Source organism: Dryobates pubescens, chromosome 2 (genome assembly GCF_014839835.1).
Source record: "Dryobates pubescens isolate bDryPub1 chromosome 2, bDryPub1.pri, whole genome shotgun sequence".
Taxonomy (NCBI): Eukaryota; Metazoa; Chordata; class Aves; order Piciformes; family Picidae; genus Dryobates; species Dryobates pubescens.
The window spans coordinates 43,404,383-43,421,092 of record NC_071613.1 but is presented as its reverse complement, the minus strand read 5'-3'; the positions used below and the strand labels follow the sequence as shown (position 1 = coordinate 43,421,092).

The 16,710-nt window shown below is 40.9% G+C and overlaps 1 protein-coding gene across 1 annotated transcript; it reads right to left on the bottom strand.

The window, feature by feature from the left end:
- Positions 1–2,372: 2,372 nt before the first annotated feature.
- Positions 2,373–16,573, bottom strand: EAF2 (ELL associated factor 2). Its single transcript, XM_009911131.2, has 6 exons — positions 16,419–16,573; positions 13,582–13,676; positions 12,763–12,899; positions 11,904–12,049; positions 8,044–8,310; positions 2,373–3,139 (listed from the first exon to the last, which is right to left on the bottom strand). The coding sequence occupies exons 1-6, from the start codon at positions 16,519–16,521 to the stop codon at positions 3,093–3,095; spliced, it is 795 nt and encodes a 264-aa protein (XP_009909433.1). The 5' UTR covers positions 16,522–16,573; the 3' UTR covers positions 2,373–3,092.
- Between the last annotated feature and the right edge of the window lie 137 nt (positions 16,574–16,710).

The following is a 16,710-nucleotide window of genomic DNA, read 5'->3' as shown; positions in this document are numbered from 1 at the left end:
CTTTGCTATGTGATATACAAAAGCTTGAGACTCTTCCCATCCCAGAAAGCTTTCAACAAAGTTCACATCCTAATGATAGCACAGGCTTAGTTACAGTCCTGAGACTCAGGAACCTGGGAATGTGTTTTACTCCCAGTGCCTGTACACAAGTGAGTGCAATTATATACAGATGCAGGTAGAGCAAAAGAAAGAGTGATGATAATCATAGTATCACAGTGTATTAGAGGTTGGAAGGGACCTCAAGAGATCATCGGGTCCAACCCCCCTCCCAAAGCAGGATCACTTAGAGTAGTCCACACAGGAATGCATCCAGGTGAGTTTTGAATGTCTCCAGAGAAGGAGACTCCATAACCTCCCTGGGCAGCCTGTTCCATGCTCTGTCACCCTCACTATAAAGAAGTTTCTCCATATATATATAATATAGAGTCCATTTCTAATCCATAATATATATAATCCATATATATTCTATATTATTCCACATAATTCCATATATAATCCATAAGGACATGTGCTCTCCATTATTTATACACTGGCTTAGTCAGTGCTTCCACACATCTGCTCACTCCCAAACACCCTGAAAGCAGTGTTAGTCAGGAAAACAACCCAGCAGCATTCTGGCTAGAATTAGAATTTAGCATTGTCCTAGAGAAAGGCTTTGATGCAAATAAACCACTGGAGACAGGGAAGGCAAAGAGAAGGACATTTCAGCTCAGGATAGTGAATCATTATGTACCCCTTTCTATTAAGCACACAGGCCTCTTCCTTAGTCCTAAGGCTACCTGCAACTTCTAAGCTCCTCACATCACCCTAGCACACTTTATTAGTAGCAGATGCCAGGAACTAAATACTCTGCTAGAGTTCCCGTGCCAACAGGTATGATCCGTCGAGAACTCAATACCCTTTCCCTTGTGAGTATCCCTACTGAGTACACTCAGCATCTTACAGGGGTTATTACAGGGCATTGCTCATTACTCCTTTTCTTCTCAAAGACCAGTTTGCCCATGGTTATTAACTTGAGCTTTTCCCTTTGAGTATAAAAAAGTAAATGTTTATGTTCTTATGATACCAACTGTAGGAAGCTGGAAGACTAGTGAGCGGTTACCTAGTACAGAACATGGAACCGTGCCATAATTTGGGGTACAGAATGCAAGCCAGAGAAGCATTAGAAAGCAGCATTTCCAAAATTTCATTTCTGCTTGGTGGTATCAATCAAGGTTCCTTTGTGAGGGGCAGATGTGGTTTTGGCCTCTTCATCTGTCTAGAGGTAAGCAAAGGTTTGTACTCTCAGAGCAGCAGAGAGAATAAGCTAATCTAGTACCCATTGTATATATATACACTGAGTGTTCATTTTTTCATGTCTGCACATTCAGGCTTACATACAGGATTAAATCATCACAGTTTAGACACTGAGCTGCAATTCAATCACTACAATCTAGCAAAGGAGACGTCTGTGCAAGACTGAGCAGATTTAATCTCATCAGAATTCATCCTACAGACATTTGTGACTGGTAGTTAGAAAACACTTCAGTAGTAAGCTTCAGGATAAAATTTGGACTCCTACTTGCAGTTCTTCAGGTCTTGAAATATTTTTCCTTCTTCTGAAATTATAACACTAGACAAACATTTTTTCTTGTCTAGCAACATCATTAATGAAGACAGACAGAGAACTGGGGCTGGTTAGTTTTGAGAAGGCTGAGAGGGGATCTTTTTAACGTCTATACATGCCTGAGGGGTGGGCGTCAAGGTGACAGTCTCTTTTTGGTGGTGCCCAGTAATAGAACAAGGAACAACAGGTACAAACTAGAACACAGGAAGTTCCACCTCAACATAAGGAGAAACTACTTCACAGTGAAGGAGCACTGGAACAGCTTGCCCAGAGAGGCTGTGAAGTCTCCTCCTCAGAAGACTTTCAAAACCCACCTGGATACATTCCTGTGTGGTGTGCTCTACATGATTCTGCTTTGGCAGGGAGGTTGGACTCGATCTCCAGAGGTCCCTTCCAAGCCTATGATTCACCAATGGCATTTGGATATAATCATTAATGAACGCTCATCAATACACTAGCACCATCACAAACTTTTGGCAAGCTCCTTTTAGGGCTTGTCTCAGTGTAGGCAAAACCAACATACTTCTGTCTTGCAGACAGATGGGGAGTCAGTATTAGCTACCATTTCACTGCTTTCTATTTCTTCACATGACCCTTTTACTGACATGACTACTTACGGGCAGAAAGTGCAATTCTTAACCAGTAAAAACAGAATCAGACACATTATAATGATAAATATTGCTTTATTAAATTACTTTTATACTCCTACAAAGAAATTTTCTGATTTTCATTACAGAATTAAATGAAGGGGGGAAAAAAAAAAAAAATCATTGCTGTCTCTGCAGTTGTCTAAGTTGAGATACAAAAAAGATTGTAGAAAGACCAGCCTATTCAAGTTACAAAAAAAAAAAAAGACAGAGAATAGACAAGTTCCCTTAGGAATCTTGAGGCTCAGAAATATAAAGTCCTATAATACAATGAAATTAAGAATTCAGCAATGTGTTGAACAATTGTAAACTGTAACTGCACTAGTGGACCACATTATTCAGCAGTTTCCTTAAAGGTATGAACTGTGAACTGAACAAAAAGTGTGGCTGACACAGCAGACCCCCTTTAGTTGTTCTCCCTTTCACTCCCTCCAAGTTGAAGTTGTGAGATCAGCATTCGGCATTTAAATGCTAGGAAGGAAACTTGCCTCAATAAATATCAGAAATTTCTCCATTCCATAACTATTTCTATAAAAGTAACTAGCTGTTACAAATCAGTTTCAAGTAAAACAGGTGGCTGAGGCAAAAAGAATCAAAATCAGATCATACACAATTTTACTGTAAATACAGTAATTTGAGGGAAACACATAACCATAGCACTGACAGGATACCAATGCTGTTATATCGTAGAGACGTGTCAGTAGAAAAATTATGATGTCTATTATCAAAATCGAGGACATTCATTCCAGTCTCTGGTAATCTAAATCTAATCTTAGTGCAAAACAGATGCTAAGACGTGTTTAGCAAAAAAGGTGATACATTTAAGGCCGAAATTTTGTTCAGTCATCACTATCACTTCCAGATTCACTCAGCTGCAAGTCATTTCCTAGAAGAGAGAGAATCATCGTATTAGTCATTTTCAGGAAAAAAAAAACCTTTTCTTTTTTTTCCAAGTTATTCCCTTTCCCAATCAAAGGCTCACAAAACCAGTTTGGGGGTGGGGGTGGGGGGCTGGGCCAGATGATCTTTAAACATCCCTTCTAACCTAAATTATCCTATAAAACGATGAACATGTTTAGAATGAAGCTCCCCAGTGACAGAAGCTCAGAGAAATTACTTTTCTACTATTTTTAAATCTTGGCAAGGAAGCCCTGAATTCATTAACCACAAGTACACTTGTTTAATATCACCAGATCACAAAAGACAACACCTAGCTGTCTTTGCCATGCACATTTTCATGCTTCATAACTGGAAAAACTGCTGGCGAGTGCAGTTCTGTGAAAAATGAGTTGTTGGATTATTATTTTTTTTTTTTAAACATCTTGAAAAGAGAGTGGTGTCTCAATCAGGAAGAGCAACTCTTTGATGTACCATTTAAAGATGTATCAGTGACCTACTATTTCAGACAGGTTTTAGAACAAGTGAACAAACAAAACATCAAAAGAAATTTCACACGGCACTTTAATTTGGTTGGCTATATATATATATATATATGTGTGTGTGTTTCAATATGGGGAAGTAAGAATAAAGACTACATTGTGCTTGCAATGGATGTCCATTAGCTAAGAGGGTGGGAGGGAATCTTTCTCCTGTGACAGATAACTAACCAAAAAAATTAAATACACCAGCATGCTACACAGAATCTACGTCACATCTACCAACTTCCTATGCAGTCTTCAGCATTTGTTCCAACTAGTATGCTTTCAGTCACACCTTCCTTGCCAAACAGCCATTAGGAAAAAAAAAAAAAGGAATACCTCTGAGGTTGCACAGAAGTGGCCTTAAAAGCAAAGAAAAAAAAGTCACTGTAATTGAGGAAGCACTTTTTTCACATGCTCTTTCTTCACCTGTAGCACCCTTCACAGATGGAGTTAAAAAAAGAGTAAACCCCAAGTGTCGCTCAGGTTGGATCTTTTCTTGTCAGACAATTTCTGCCAGAACACTGAAGTCTTTAACATTGCTGCATTTAGCCCTCCTTTGTTTTCCACTATGTCATTGCTAAAGCTTAGAAAGTGGTACATGATTCTCTGCCACAAACACTTCATGCATAATAGACAAGAACAGCAAAAATGTCTCTTTCCAGCAATCTTTAGAGTCCCATTGTAGATAGTTTCCCGTCCACTGTATTGGGGTAATTATTTACAGGTCTCTTGTTTTAATACAGATTTTTAAAAGGCAATTTTGAAAGAACAAAAATCAAGCAATTTGTCAGTAATTCTTCAGGACAATATATTATCCAAAGTCATATTTCAAAGCAGAAAATGGCATTAGTAAATTAAACTTACTAATTTACATTTAGCACTCAAAGGAAGACTGGCAGGGGATTCTTAAAAGCCTCAGCCCTGTTTGGCACTACCTGCTTTAAGAATGGACTGGGAGTACAAGGAAGATAACCTTCCAAATAGTGATTCTGCAGCCTGCAAAAGCTGTTTCAACATAGTTAATAGAAATTACACAAACCCTGTAACACCAGCCAAAAATACCAAGGCTTGTGAAAACCAGCAGATGGGAAAAGCACGAACTCCAAGTTCCAGAGTAAGTAATAAAACATTAGGATGTACTTCAGGGAAATTTTTATGTCCCATTTTTATAACCCTACCTGCAAAAAAACACCTTCAGAGATGGCAAAATAACACAGGCTAGAGTTGGATTTTTTTTTTTCACATGGGTTTGGTGCAAGATCAGAAAGGTCATTTATAACTATGACTCTGAAGAGACATCTACACTCTATCGTACCTAAGAGACAGCAATACAATGGGGAAAACTCTTGAATTCCTGTTTCACATTGCAAATTGCTTATTAGCAACATTAATTGGGGAAATCAGTTGCACTGCAAATTACCCCTTTCCTAAACTTTGAAATCAATGACTATAATGCATTTGACTGAATTCTTGTGAGTTACAGGGGATGGGGAAACTCATATGAGTGGCCCACATTACACGCATCTTAGTGGTCACACCAACACCAAGCTAATACAAGGGAAGGTTATTTCATGACTAGCTGCTGGTACAAGCAATAGAAGAAGGGAAGTTGTGCCGAATACTGTGTACTTAAGACAAGGCCCCACAGCAGCCAATCTATGCTGGCTGTTCTTTGGAAAGTTACTTTATTTAATGTAACTCGTTTAAACAAAGTGGACATAAAGCAACTATGATCAAATATTTATGAAGAACAGATTCATTAGCACCACCATTTACAAACTTTGTTTTAAGGCAGGTTGTGAGCCTGTATAATCAGCTTCTGAGGGGAGAAAGGGGAAGAAGCAGGATTTGGGGGGTGGGAGGCAGTCTGGATTCCTGAAGACACAGATTAGGTATTTGGTTATTATGCTCTAGACACCACCTCCCGTGTTTTTCAAGTTCCACAAAACCTCAGCTGCATGATTTCTACATGCAAGATGAAACTCTGCTCTCTAACCCTTCCCCCAGCCTTCAGCCTGCACGCAGCAAGCCAAAAGGAAAACTCCTTTAATTAGCCAGTATGGTCCCAATTCCACAGAGGCACACAAAAGTAGTCACGCACATAAGCAATCAAACCTCAGAACAGGATTAGACAAGCAAACAGCTTGTGCTGACATTTGTTAGGTCGATATTTTAATTTTCATAAAACATTATTTGAGATGGAAAAAGAAACCAACTGTACAGGACCCTGTCTGAGAACTCTTGCCATTCAAGCTAGAACCATGTGCTATCCATTTAGTTTCTCCAGGTTTCACTCTCCTGCCAAATTCCCTCAGCAAGGGAGCTAGAGAAACTCATTCTACTTGCAAGTAAGCATTTTGATCTTTGCCTAGTTAAAGTGTATTTTAAGCAGTAACCATATGGGAAGCTGGGGGCACAATTGTTTTAAGCAGTAAATAGATCTGTAATCATAACAAAAGGGGATTAAGCTAAAGATCTAGGCAAGCACAGATAGCCAAGCCCAAGGCATGATGCCAGAGAGGTTCTACCTGTCATACTGTCCTTGACCACCATCAAGCCACCAACTTCCTCTATATCATTTTAACACTGTCACGTTTTAAACGGCATTTTCTCGCTATAGCTGTTGGAACTGGTGGACTTGGCCACCTGCACTTCTAAGTGTATTTTTCAGTGGAAGCTTTGCCAGCTGGGATTCTGTCAGTGGGGATAGAGCTTGATCTTGTTTTCATAACAGCTTTATTTAAACCATGAAGAATAGGAAATCTCATTTGAGTAAGGGTTGAAATAAATGGCACGCTCTAAAGTTACACAAATTATAAACATGGAGACATTGTTCTCTGCACCGACAGTAGAATGAAAGCAGCATATGCACATGAAGTCACAGGACCTTTTGGTCTGATCTTATCTCTTAATACAGCACATAAGTAATCAGCACAGCTATTTAATTAAGTATTTAAATCCATTAGGTACTGAAATAAAAGTAGATCTACCAGAAACTAAAATTTCAGTATAACGAGTTTACATACAAATGAAAAACCTTCAAGATCTCAGGCTGCAAACCAGGGTTGATGAGAATCTCTTCAAACCAGAAGCCTACAGCTAAGCACCTAATTAAAAATGTAATAATTTGTAAGGAGTCACCACAGTTGAATACTCACTTCTTTGTCTGAATACTCCTGCTACTTAGGTAGCAAGCTGAAGATTCTCTGCCTACTGGGGTTTTTATTTATTTTTTCTTTCTGGTGCAAACTCTGTTTTGGAATACACTGATGTGCTGGGTTGAGGCAGACCCCCCTCCCCATCATAGGCAAAAATAACAACTCAGACAAACGGATTGCAAAAGTGATGGAAAGTTTAAATAGAAGGCAGTGAATGTTTATGGAAAGCCAGAAGCATAGTGACAAAGCAAGATCCCAAAACAGACCCAGGAACATCCCATCCCCACCTGAGGGTACACCCAAGACCCCCAGGGCTCCTTCTTCCCCCCACCACTGCTAGGCTAGTCTCAGCTGGCCAGGTCTGAGACTGCCCATCCCCTGTGGCCTTGGGCCTAGCCAGGCCCAAAGCCAGGAGACATCTCCCCCAGTTACTGGCTGACAGAAGAGGAAGAAAGAGAAAGTGCCAGACCCCACCATGGATTTTATAGTGGTGCAGGAATTATGGTAGGAAATACCTAACTTCCTGTGTCCACCCACTGGGCTGGACTTCTGGACACAGGAAGCACCTCACATAGCAGAGGGCACCCAGCCCAAACTGCAACAACTGAGCATTCAGTTCCAGGTTGTGCAGCAATTACTTCTTGAGGAACATCACAACTACTCTCCAAATTACATTATCAGTTGCCTCATGGGTGGAGTAAGATAGTATCACCTGAAAGCAAATCTCCTTTTGCCTTATATGCACAGGATAGTTTTGCCGTGCTGTCCAGTGGAACAGTGCCATGAATAATAGTGACTGAAGCAGCTAAGAATACACCATCCCTTCTGTAATTCAGAGCATTGCAAGTATAATATCTTTCCCATAGTTCTACCCAAGAAATTACAAGTGTATATTTTGGGAGTGCCCTGTTAGTTTGAGTATTTTCAATACAAAATTACTGTTCTCCAGTCCCAATGTATATAACCTGGGAGGAAGCCAGAAGAGCTTAGGAAATATTTTCAACTGCATCAGCTTTAATTTAATATCTCTGGGGACGAAGAACCTTCTGTAGCCCAGTGTCTAATTCAGACCACTGCTGAATAATCAAACCCTAGCATCACTTCCCACAGTTTTAATTATAACAGAGACATACTTAAAAACAATATGGTTTCCTTTCAGAATCTTGATGTCTGGAATTGTGCACTAAGAAAAGAACAGCCTTTGTACTTACGTAGTGTATTCATCATATGACCACTGCTCTCTTGGGATCTGTTATGACTGGCATCTTTGTCAGGGACAGCCTGTTGTGGTATGGCAGACACAGTAGGCTGTGGCTGCAAATAAGGCATTGACATAGGAAGAGAGGGCTTCATTTCCTCATCTTCGGAATCGCTAGAACTATTTTCACTGCTTGATGAAGAAGATGAAGAGCTTTTAGAATCAGATGAACTGTCAGAGCTACTCAGCTGGTCCATGATACTGGCTTCTGCTTTTAGCTCTGCAAACAATACAATTTGTTTCTCAGTTAACATTCATCACAATATAAGGAGGAGGGGAAAAGGAAAAAAAAAGAAAGAAAAAAAATCAACCATGGAAACCAAGTACATGCATTATAGCAACTAAAAAAACACCTAAAAACAACAATAAAAACAAAACCCATCAAAAGTCTCCAGAACAAAACCAAGTACATGCATTATAGCAACTAAAAAAAACACCTCAAAACAACAATCAAAACAAAACCCATCAAAAGTCTCCAGAACAAAAAAGGGCACAAGCAAGCATCCAGCCCTGTCATGTGGTTTTCTTCTCTTGTAGCTTGGGCACTTTCTCCCTTTTAAGCCAAGTGTTAAAAGAAGGGTGACTGTGAACCCAAATGCTAACCCCACATTTTACAGGGTAGTGCACCCACCATAGCCTTTTATTTGTGCAAACAGCAAGTCTTCTATATTTTCCTTAGCACCCCCAAAGATATCTTTCACTAACTAAAACAACTGCAGTTGCAATCAGAGGTAAGTCAGCTGTAAGAGATCTGCAGCTGCAAACAAAATGCCTCCCAGCAGTTCAGCATTACAATCAATATACTTGTTTGAACTATGTGACATTCTGCTCAAAGCCAAGTTAAGCATGAAGACGCTCCAAAGGAACAATCCACAGGAACTATTGGGGTGGAGGGGTGGGGGGGAGTGGTGGAGGTGGAGCCAGAACAACATGAGGTAGACAAGAAATACTGGAAATTAACAGATCAAACTGACTCAACCAACTTGCACTCTTGATGAAATAACTCACCTGACTACAGTAATATTTAGAAAAGTATGACTGTAGAGATCATGACACACACCAGCCATTGTTGATATATACTAGTTGAAATCCAACATATGGAGGACATGAAGTCTTGCAGAAAGTGCACACCTAATAGTTGTGCAAAACAGGGGTGCTGCTAAAGCAAGAAGTCCAAACCAAACCACTGAATCATGGCAGAGGGAGATTTTGTACAACAACTTGGAGTTATGCAGAGTGCAGAAGTCCATTGTTGCAAAAGATTGTAACTACCCAGACATGTTCAGATGGTCTTACAAGCACTTAGAATGCTTCAAGAACAGCTTTGATATAGCACACAAAGAGCAAGTAGGAAAGTGGCTCATCTCACTTCAAATTTACCCAGAAGAGGTTGAAGATGAAAGTCACCAAGACGCAAGACAGCTCAGATCTTAATCATGAGAAAAGAGAACAAAAGAATAAGCTTCAACACTAACTTCCACAAAGCCTTCCAATTCCAAGTTATCAAAGGACACTATAAAAGAAAGGTACCTAGGCCAGTCACCCTTGTCAAAAAAAGCCAGCCTAAAGGAAAACTGTATTCAGGAAAAATGGTACCTGAAACAGCCCAGCTATGGCTACAAGGACAAACTAACCTGATGTCCAGGGATAACAGAAAATATAATAAAAGACCCTCCTGGCTGACACATATGGAAAGAGAAGGAGAGGAAAAAACCAAAAATCTCCTCCAATTCCTAAGGACATGTATGAGAGAACAGCTTCAGGACAAAAGAAAGAAAAGCTAAGGCAAGAATTAGGAACCAGCTAGTAGGACAACCAAGAAGTCGTTTCAAAATTAATTCTGGAGAAGAAAGGTCAAAAATAACTGACCCACCACAATCTGGAGCTGTAAGTTCACTGAAAGAAACCACTGCCATCCTATGCATTGAATACCTCTTCCTCCCTCTTCTCACCAATGTCTAATAATAAAAAAAATGGTAAGTGGAAGGCACAGAGTCAATACCAAAACAGGAGGAGGAAGATCTCTGCCCTGATGTTTATCTTAATCTGACAGAGTTTAAGTACTTTTAAACAGTTACGGAAGGGCTGTACGTATACTGGAGAACAAGGGTAGGATGATCTTTCCTCCATCCAAGAAAACAAAGTTAGTAACAAGTTCAAAGTAGTGTACTTAAGCAGGAATAGTCAGATACACAACTATGGGATGAAGAACAACAGAGTAGTCAATGCTTCTGAAGAGTCCAAGTTACTGTGGATCACTACACACAGCTCTACCACAAGATGCTGCTGCAGAAGTTACAAGCATTACTCTGAGATGTGGTACTAGTTAGTCTTTGTGAATAAAGATGAAAAGTGGCTGTAAGACAGTCTTCTTGCTCAACTCAGTACTGCTAAAACTTTGCTGAAACAGTAAATGTATTCAGGCATTACACTTCAAAAAGGTTTTGAACTCTTTGAAAGTTAGCTAAAAGGAAAGTGAAAATGAATCAGGGATTAAAAAACCCCCTAGAAATCAGAAAACCTAACTTCTAACAAAAGACTGACCCAGCTGGCATCATTTTGCCTAAAGAATAGGAGAGCCATAGAAATGTCTGAATACAGAAAGGCCTGCTCATAATCAGCAGACTAATTTAATTTATACTTGCATGGTAAACATGAAACTAGTAATAAGCTTGCTGTCAGATTATTTGTTAGGAAGAACCTAAACAGGACAGCAAAGCCCTAGAACGGTTTGCCAGCAAGAACACAGGATCTGGAAGGCTTTAAAAACAGGTTTAAAAGTCATGCCAGAAATCTAACTTCAGGAGAGCAGGATGAACTACATGACATTTAAAGGTCTCTACTATCCCCATATGACAACTATTCCAAACTCTTTGTTAGTACTCAAAATTGGACTGGCCACTACATGAAAGTTTGATACATGTTGCTTTGGTGACTTGCAATGTGCTTGACACCACTTCCTCCAAAACAGACAACCAAAAAAAAAAAGCATTATTTTATTCCATCTACTCAAGTACTCCTTCCTCTTCACAATCTTGGGTGTAATCTAGTACTGTTCTGCAGTATAGATTTCTGGTCAGTTTAAGATAAAAAGGCGGGGGGGTGTGCAGAAATCATAATGGCACATGCATGCAAAACTAAAAAACCAAAAACCAGAAACCCAAATCTGTTTAAAGGAATTCAGAACATCTTAGGAGGCTGATGTCAGTTCCAGTCAATGAAACTGCCACCTGTCAGCATTTCTGCAGCAAGTAATTACCACCTGCCATGTCCTTTACCCTCCAAAAGGAAATAAGGCCTCCTATTAAGTGAAACATAAGTTTAACACAAAACCAGAGTCTCTATAGAATACAGTACATAGCACTGCTCATGGGTGGATTTATGCAGACTTTTAGCTGTCTTTTTCATTGGAATCTCCTCTTTCACAACATCTTATCTAGTAATTTAAAATGTATTTCGAGTTGTAAAGGACTGTAACCTGTATGTTTGCTGAGTGCACAGAAAGAATGAGGACCTATGTTAAAACAGAAGTGATTCCACAATGCAACCAGCTATATACTTGATTAAAGTAGCAGCAGAAGACAGAATCAAGGAGAGTAAGCATTGGGACCCTTGGCATTATTAAGCCTAATGGTTCATCTGATTTTTTTTCCTTAGCAAGTTTCAAAATACTGCTTTGTTACCACTTGAATGAGTGGCGATTTCCATATCGGAGTAAAGTACTTACACAGTCATCTTAAAAACCTTGGCTCTTAAAAACTAATTGCTACTTAAGAACAAACCTCCTGAAACTTAAGTGACACTGGAGCTTACCTCGTTCAATATCATCCATAGGAGAAGGAGGAAACATCTTGTCTTTTGGTGGAGAGTTTTTAATGTTGTTTGGACCCTTAGTTGCATTTCGCATTTGCTGCTGTTGTTGCTCTATGCGAGACTGGACTTTACTGCTTCCTTCAGCTCTGCATGTAAAAGCAAAAGATTCTTAACTAGAAGACAAGAGTCAAGGAAAGAAGAAAAGAATACAAGGAATACAGTACCTTAAGTTATGGAATTTTGTCATGTTTTTCTAAATAGCAGCATTAGATTTCTGGGCGTTTACTGCATACAATTACTTACAGATATATTAAAGTTAATACAGCATTAATAGGTTTTTAACCTTTTGTCCACTGATTTATATTTTTATACCTGGCTATCACTTAATTACTCTGCTGGAAATTACTTATGTGGACTCAGCAGCAAAAAAAATAATAAATTCAAAACTTGGTTTGAGAAAAACAAACCATTAATAATACTGAAACACGTCACAGAGTTGATCTTTTTTTATTTCCCCATTTACAAGTCAGAAGACAGTAAGGCAAAAGTTACTTTTCAAACTGTTTCATCCCCCTCTACGCTCATCAGAAAATAATTATATCCTATTCAACAACGTGACAGTTTTCAGTTAAAAACCACCCAACATTCCCATTTATTCCACCGGAGAGGACTTGAAAGCTGTGAAGTCAGTGTGCTGAGAAAGCAGGCTTTTCACTCCACTGAACAAGGCCAGGTACTTTCTAAAAATGATGTTTTGCTGAAAATAGTAATGGGGAGTTCTGTATCTCAACTTAGACTCATTAAAAAATCCATTTTCACAATGAGTAAAGCACGCTTGTTTCCCCTGTAAATCACCCACCTGGTCTTTTTCACAGTGATGTTGCTACTAAGTTTTTCTAGGCGACATTCTCCAGTGTCATGGTTGATAATTAAGATACATTCTTTTAGGTAAGGCTTCTTTGAGCCCTTGAACACAGTCACTGGTGGAGTTGAGCCCTGTTAAATCGAAAGTCCAGTAAGTGTTACTTATGTAGTCTTTTTTTTTTCCCCTTAGACACAGAAATCCATCACAGTGATGACAAGTTCACTACGTGTGATATCTCTAGCACTAAAAATGTTATCAGTTAATTCAAGTTAGAATCACACTAGCCATGACCAAAAGCAGCTGGCGTTTGACTGGAATGGGATTTCACCCAGCTCAGCTTAGTTTGCAACCGATTAAGTGCTTAGCTCCCACTGAGACCACGCTCACTGTAGGACTCCTTTTACCAAAAGGGGTTTCAGTTACCCTATCAGCAGAGCAGTAAAGCATGGCAGGTTGTAAATTTTCCCTTTCCAGTCTTTCCTGCTTTAGAGCTGCACTATAGCAATAAATACCAAGAGGAAACTTGCACTGCCAACAACCACATGAAGTTTTTCTGTGTACTCAACACTTCTGGGTCATCCTGCAGCATATTTCCAATGTGGTAAATACACTTAAAGTTATAGCACAGCTATCCAACCTTTAGGTCTTTTGTAATTTTACACTTAGAGCAATTGTTTTTCTACTAAAAAATATCACACAAGCAGCATTTGAAACAGCACTGAAACTTCTTATCCTTCTATGTTCAGTATGCACTTGGGGCAACAAAATAAATCATTCCCTTAAGCCCTGCCACTCTTCAGCCACCCCACTCACCTCAATATTTGGCAGTGTTATTGTCACCTGTTCACCTTTGCCAACTTTAAGGTCTCCTTCACAGGACATATCAATAGATGCAGGCTTAAAATCATCTGAACATAAAACCAAAATGGATTAGTTACACGCTTCTCAGGAATCTTATAAACATAAACACCTTTTAATTGCAGCTGGAGACTTTAAAGTCTTTTTTTGCTGGTGTATCATCTGTCATTCCCCTGAGCAGATTATTCCATAAGTCAGTAGAATTCCAAGTTAAGGTGGTTTTCTTGAGATTCAGTCTGAGCGTTAAAACATGTCAGTTAAAATTAGAAAAATGCTTTTAAGTTTTAAAGGATGAAGAGGCTAGACAAGCTGTGTTATATTTCAAAAGATAAATCCAAACATAATTACTTGCAGAGGATAAAAAAAAAAACAAAAAAGGTTTTGAAAATACTCATCCCACACATGGGAGATGTAGACAAGTGATTAAAGATTGCAAAGAGCAACGTCAATTCTCGATATCCATTTCTGCATCCATTTTTGATTTTACTATAACTTGTCAGAATCTGACCAAACCTTGAGTTTCAGTGTATTTCTTTCCATTAAAGGTAAAATTACTTCCCAATTAAATATTAATTTCCTTTTTGTCTGTTTCAGCATCTAAAGTATTGATTAAATTAAGTTTTAAACAAAAGCTGATAACAATTCCTGGCCCTTTTAAAAAACCTGAGACACTGAAATGAGCATGTGTTCAGGCATCAGCAACACAGCCATGTAAAATACCACAATGGCTAAAATTCTATTTCCACCACAAATTATCTGGGAAGGGCTACAGTAAAAGGCCTGCCTGCACAGATCTGGGCAGATAGGACAGCATCAGGAGGCTCTGTAAGGCACGTGGTAACACGTGTGAGTTTGAACTTGTGGTTCCGGCAAATGCAGGCATGGGGCCAGTCTTGCACCCTGGGGATGTCCAGCACCCCATCTCACATGCTGGCGAGCAGCACACTGTTGCAGCTGAAGAGAGGCATGGAGGGACCAAGTGCATAAAGAGCACCCCTCATTAGACACCACGCTCCTTGGCCACGGCTCAGCACGCTCCTTGGCCACAGTTTGGCACATACTCCTTGCCTCACAAGCTGTCCTGTCACCAGCCACGGGTCACAGACGGCTGCACTCTGTGACGGCTGGGAGCTTCCCAGTGCAATAACACTGCCTGCAACCCACAGGCCAGGTGGCACAGACCACAGCTGGGAATCGTGGCTCCAGCCTGCACACTAACCAGGCAAGAAAACCAAGCTTTCAGAGCTAGTAGGCAGGACTATGCACGCAGCAGAAGGCTTTGAGCTAAGACGTAGGTAACAGCTCCTACTAACCTTGTTCATGGCAAAACCCCACACGTCATCTTACAGGGATAAACGTAAAAGAGTTTCAAAGTTTCTCATCAAATCAGAGACTGTTTCCTGTAATATACAGCCACTGTGTAGTTAATACTTTAGAAAATTAAGACACTGATTCTAGTGTCCATAAATAGACTTCTTTTAACCAGCAGATGTCTTCCCCTTTACTCATCTGTTCACAAAAAATTCAGGTGTCAAAGAAAGATATATTTGGATGTGCATTTGACAGAACTGATGACCATGCCAGTTTCTACATCTCACTTGTTGGAAAGGAAGAGAGATTTCAAAATAAAACATCAAATTACAGGAGTCAGCAAGAAATTATAATGGTAGGAGGTAACAGATGTGGGTTTTACTCCTCTTTAAAATTAGGATAAATTTCAAGCTACAGCATTTGTTTAAATTCACTTATAGTTTTTGCCTGTTCTCTCCCTTCTTCTCCCACAGCTGCAGACAATCCTAAGTGCAGTTCCATTCACTCACAGAAAACACATTACCCATCTTGCTGCACTGCGTGACAGCACACAAGATATTCTCCAGAGAACCTATGTGAGACTGAATCTTGGGGACCAGTCTATAAATGAGACATCAAAAACAGAAGCAGCAGTCCTAAATTACCAGAACTATAATCCTGAGAGCATTTGTTTCCTAGCTACCCTCAGAATCTTTGAGCACACACCTCTCTAGATAGTAATTATGTACTCAGGGAGGGTACACCAGCTTTGTGATTAATACTGCCTTTAACCTTTGATTGCTGAATTCTCATTCGAAAAACTAAACACAAGGAAAGAGGTCAAAGCCAGAGTTTCACCCCAATACGGTTTTCAGAGAAACTGCATCGAAATACTTTTCTGGATGCAAAAGTGAAGTTCCTGCCTAGAAAGTAGCGAGAAGCTGATACAATGGCCTGCGTGCACTTCACCAGCAACACGCTCAGAGGCGACTGAAGCATGACCTACACCGCATTGCTCCCGAGATGCCGGACCTGCATCCTAGGCTCGGTTCCCTGATGTATCCCGGGACGAAGGCAGCCAACTCACTTCGGATTCCCGAGCCCGGCCCCTGCAGCTGACTGATTATTTCACGTCCCATCAAGCTGCCGGTACCACCTGCCTACCGAGCAGATAAGCTCCTGCACAGCTTGTTTAAGCTGAGGGGGACTATGAGCCTGGCAGCAGAGCACATTCCGTGGTGGTTATGCCTACGTTGCGCTTCTCCTCCCGCAGAGCCCGGGCGCCTCCCGCGCCATGGTCGCCCCTCACACCCATGACCGGTCCAACGCACTGGGCTTGAGAGCAAAACCAAGCCGGGTCGCAGCACCCGCCCAGCCAGCTTGCCAACCCGTCAAGGGACCGCTGGATCCGAGGCAGGAGGGACCCAGCTGCCACCGGACGGCCAGGCATTCCCGCCCCAGACCCAGCAACCCCCTGAGGAGCTCCCCAAGTCCACACTCACATCGGACGGTGTGGAAGGCGCAGCGCGGCTGCTTCTCAAAGCTCTCGCCTAGCTGTAGCACCCGCTTCTTAGGGTCGAAAATCGAGGGGGCCGCTCCGTTCATCGCTGCACCTCAGACCATGGCGAGCCCCGGCGGCCGCCGCCGCCGCCGAACATCCCTCGCAGCGCCCGGACACGCCCCCGTCCCTGCCGGGACAGGCCCTGCCCACACGAGCTCCCATAGGCCGGCAGCGGCTTAGCTTCAACCCTGAGAGTCACGCATCACGGCCAGCGTGGCCTTGGATTGGTCGAT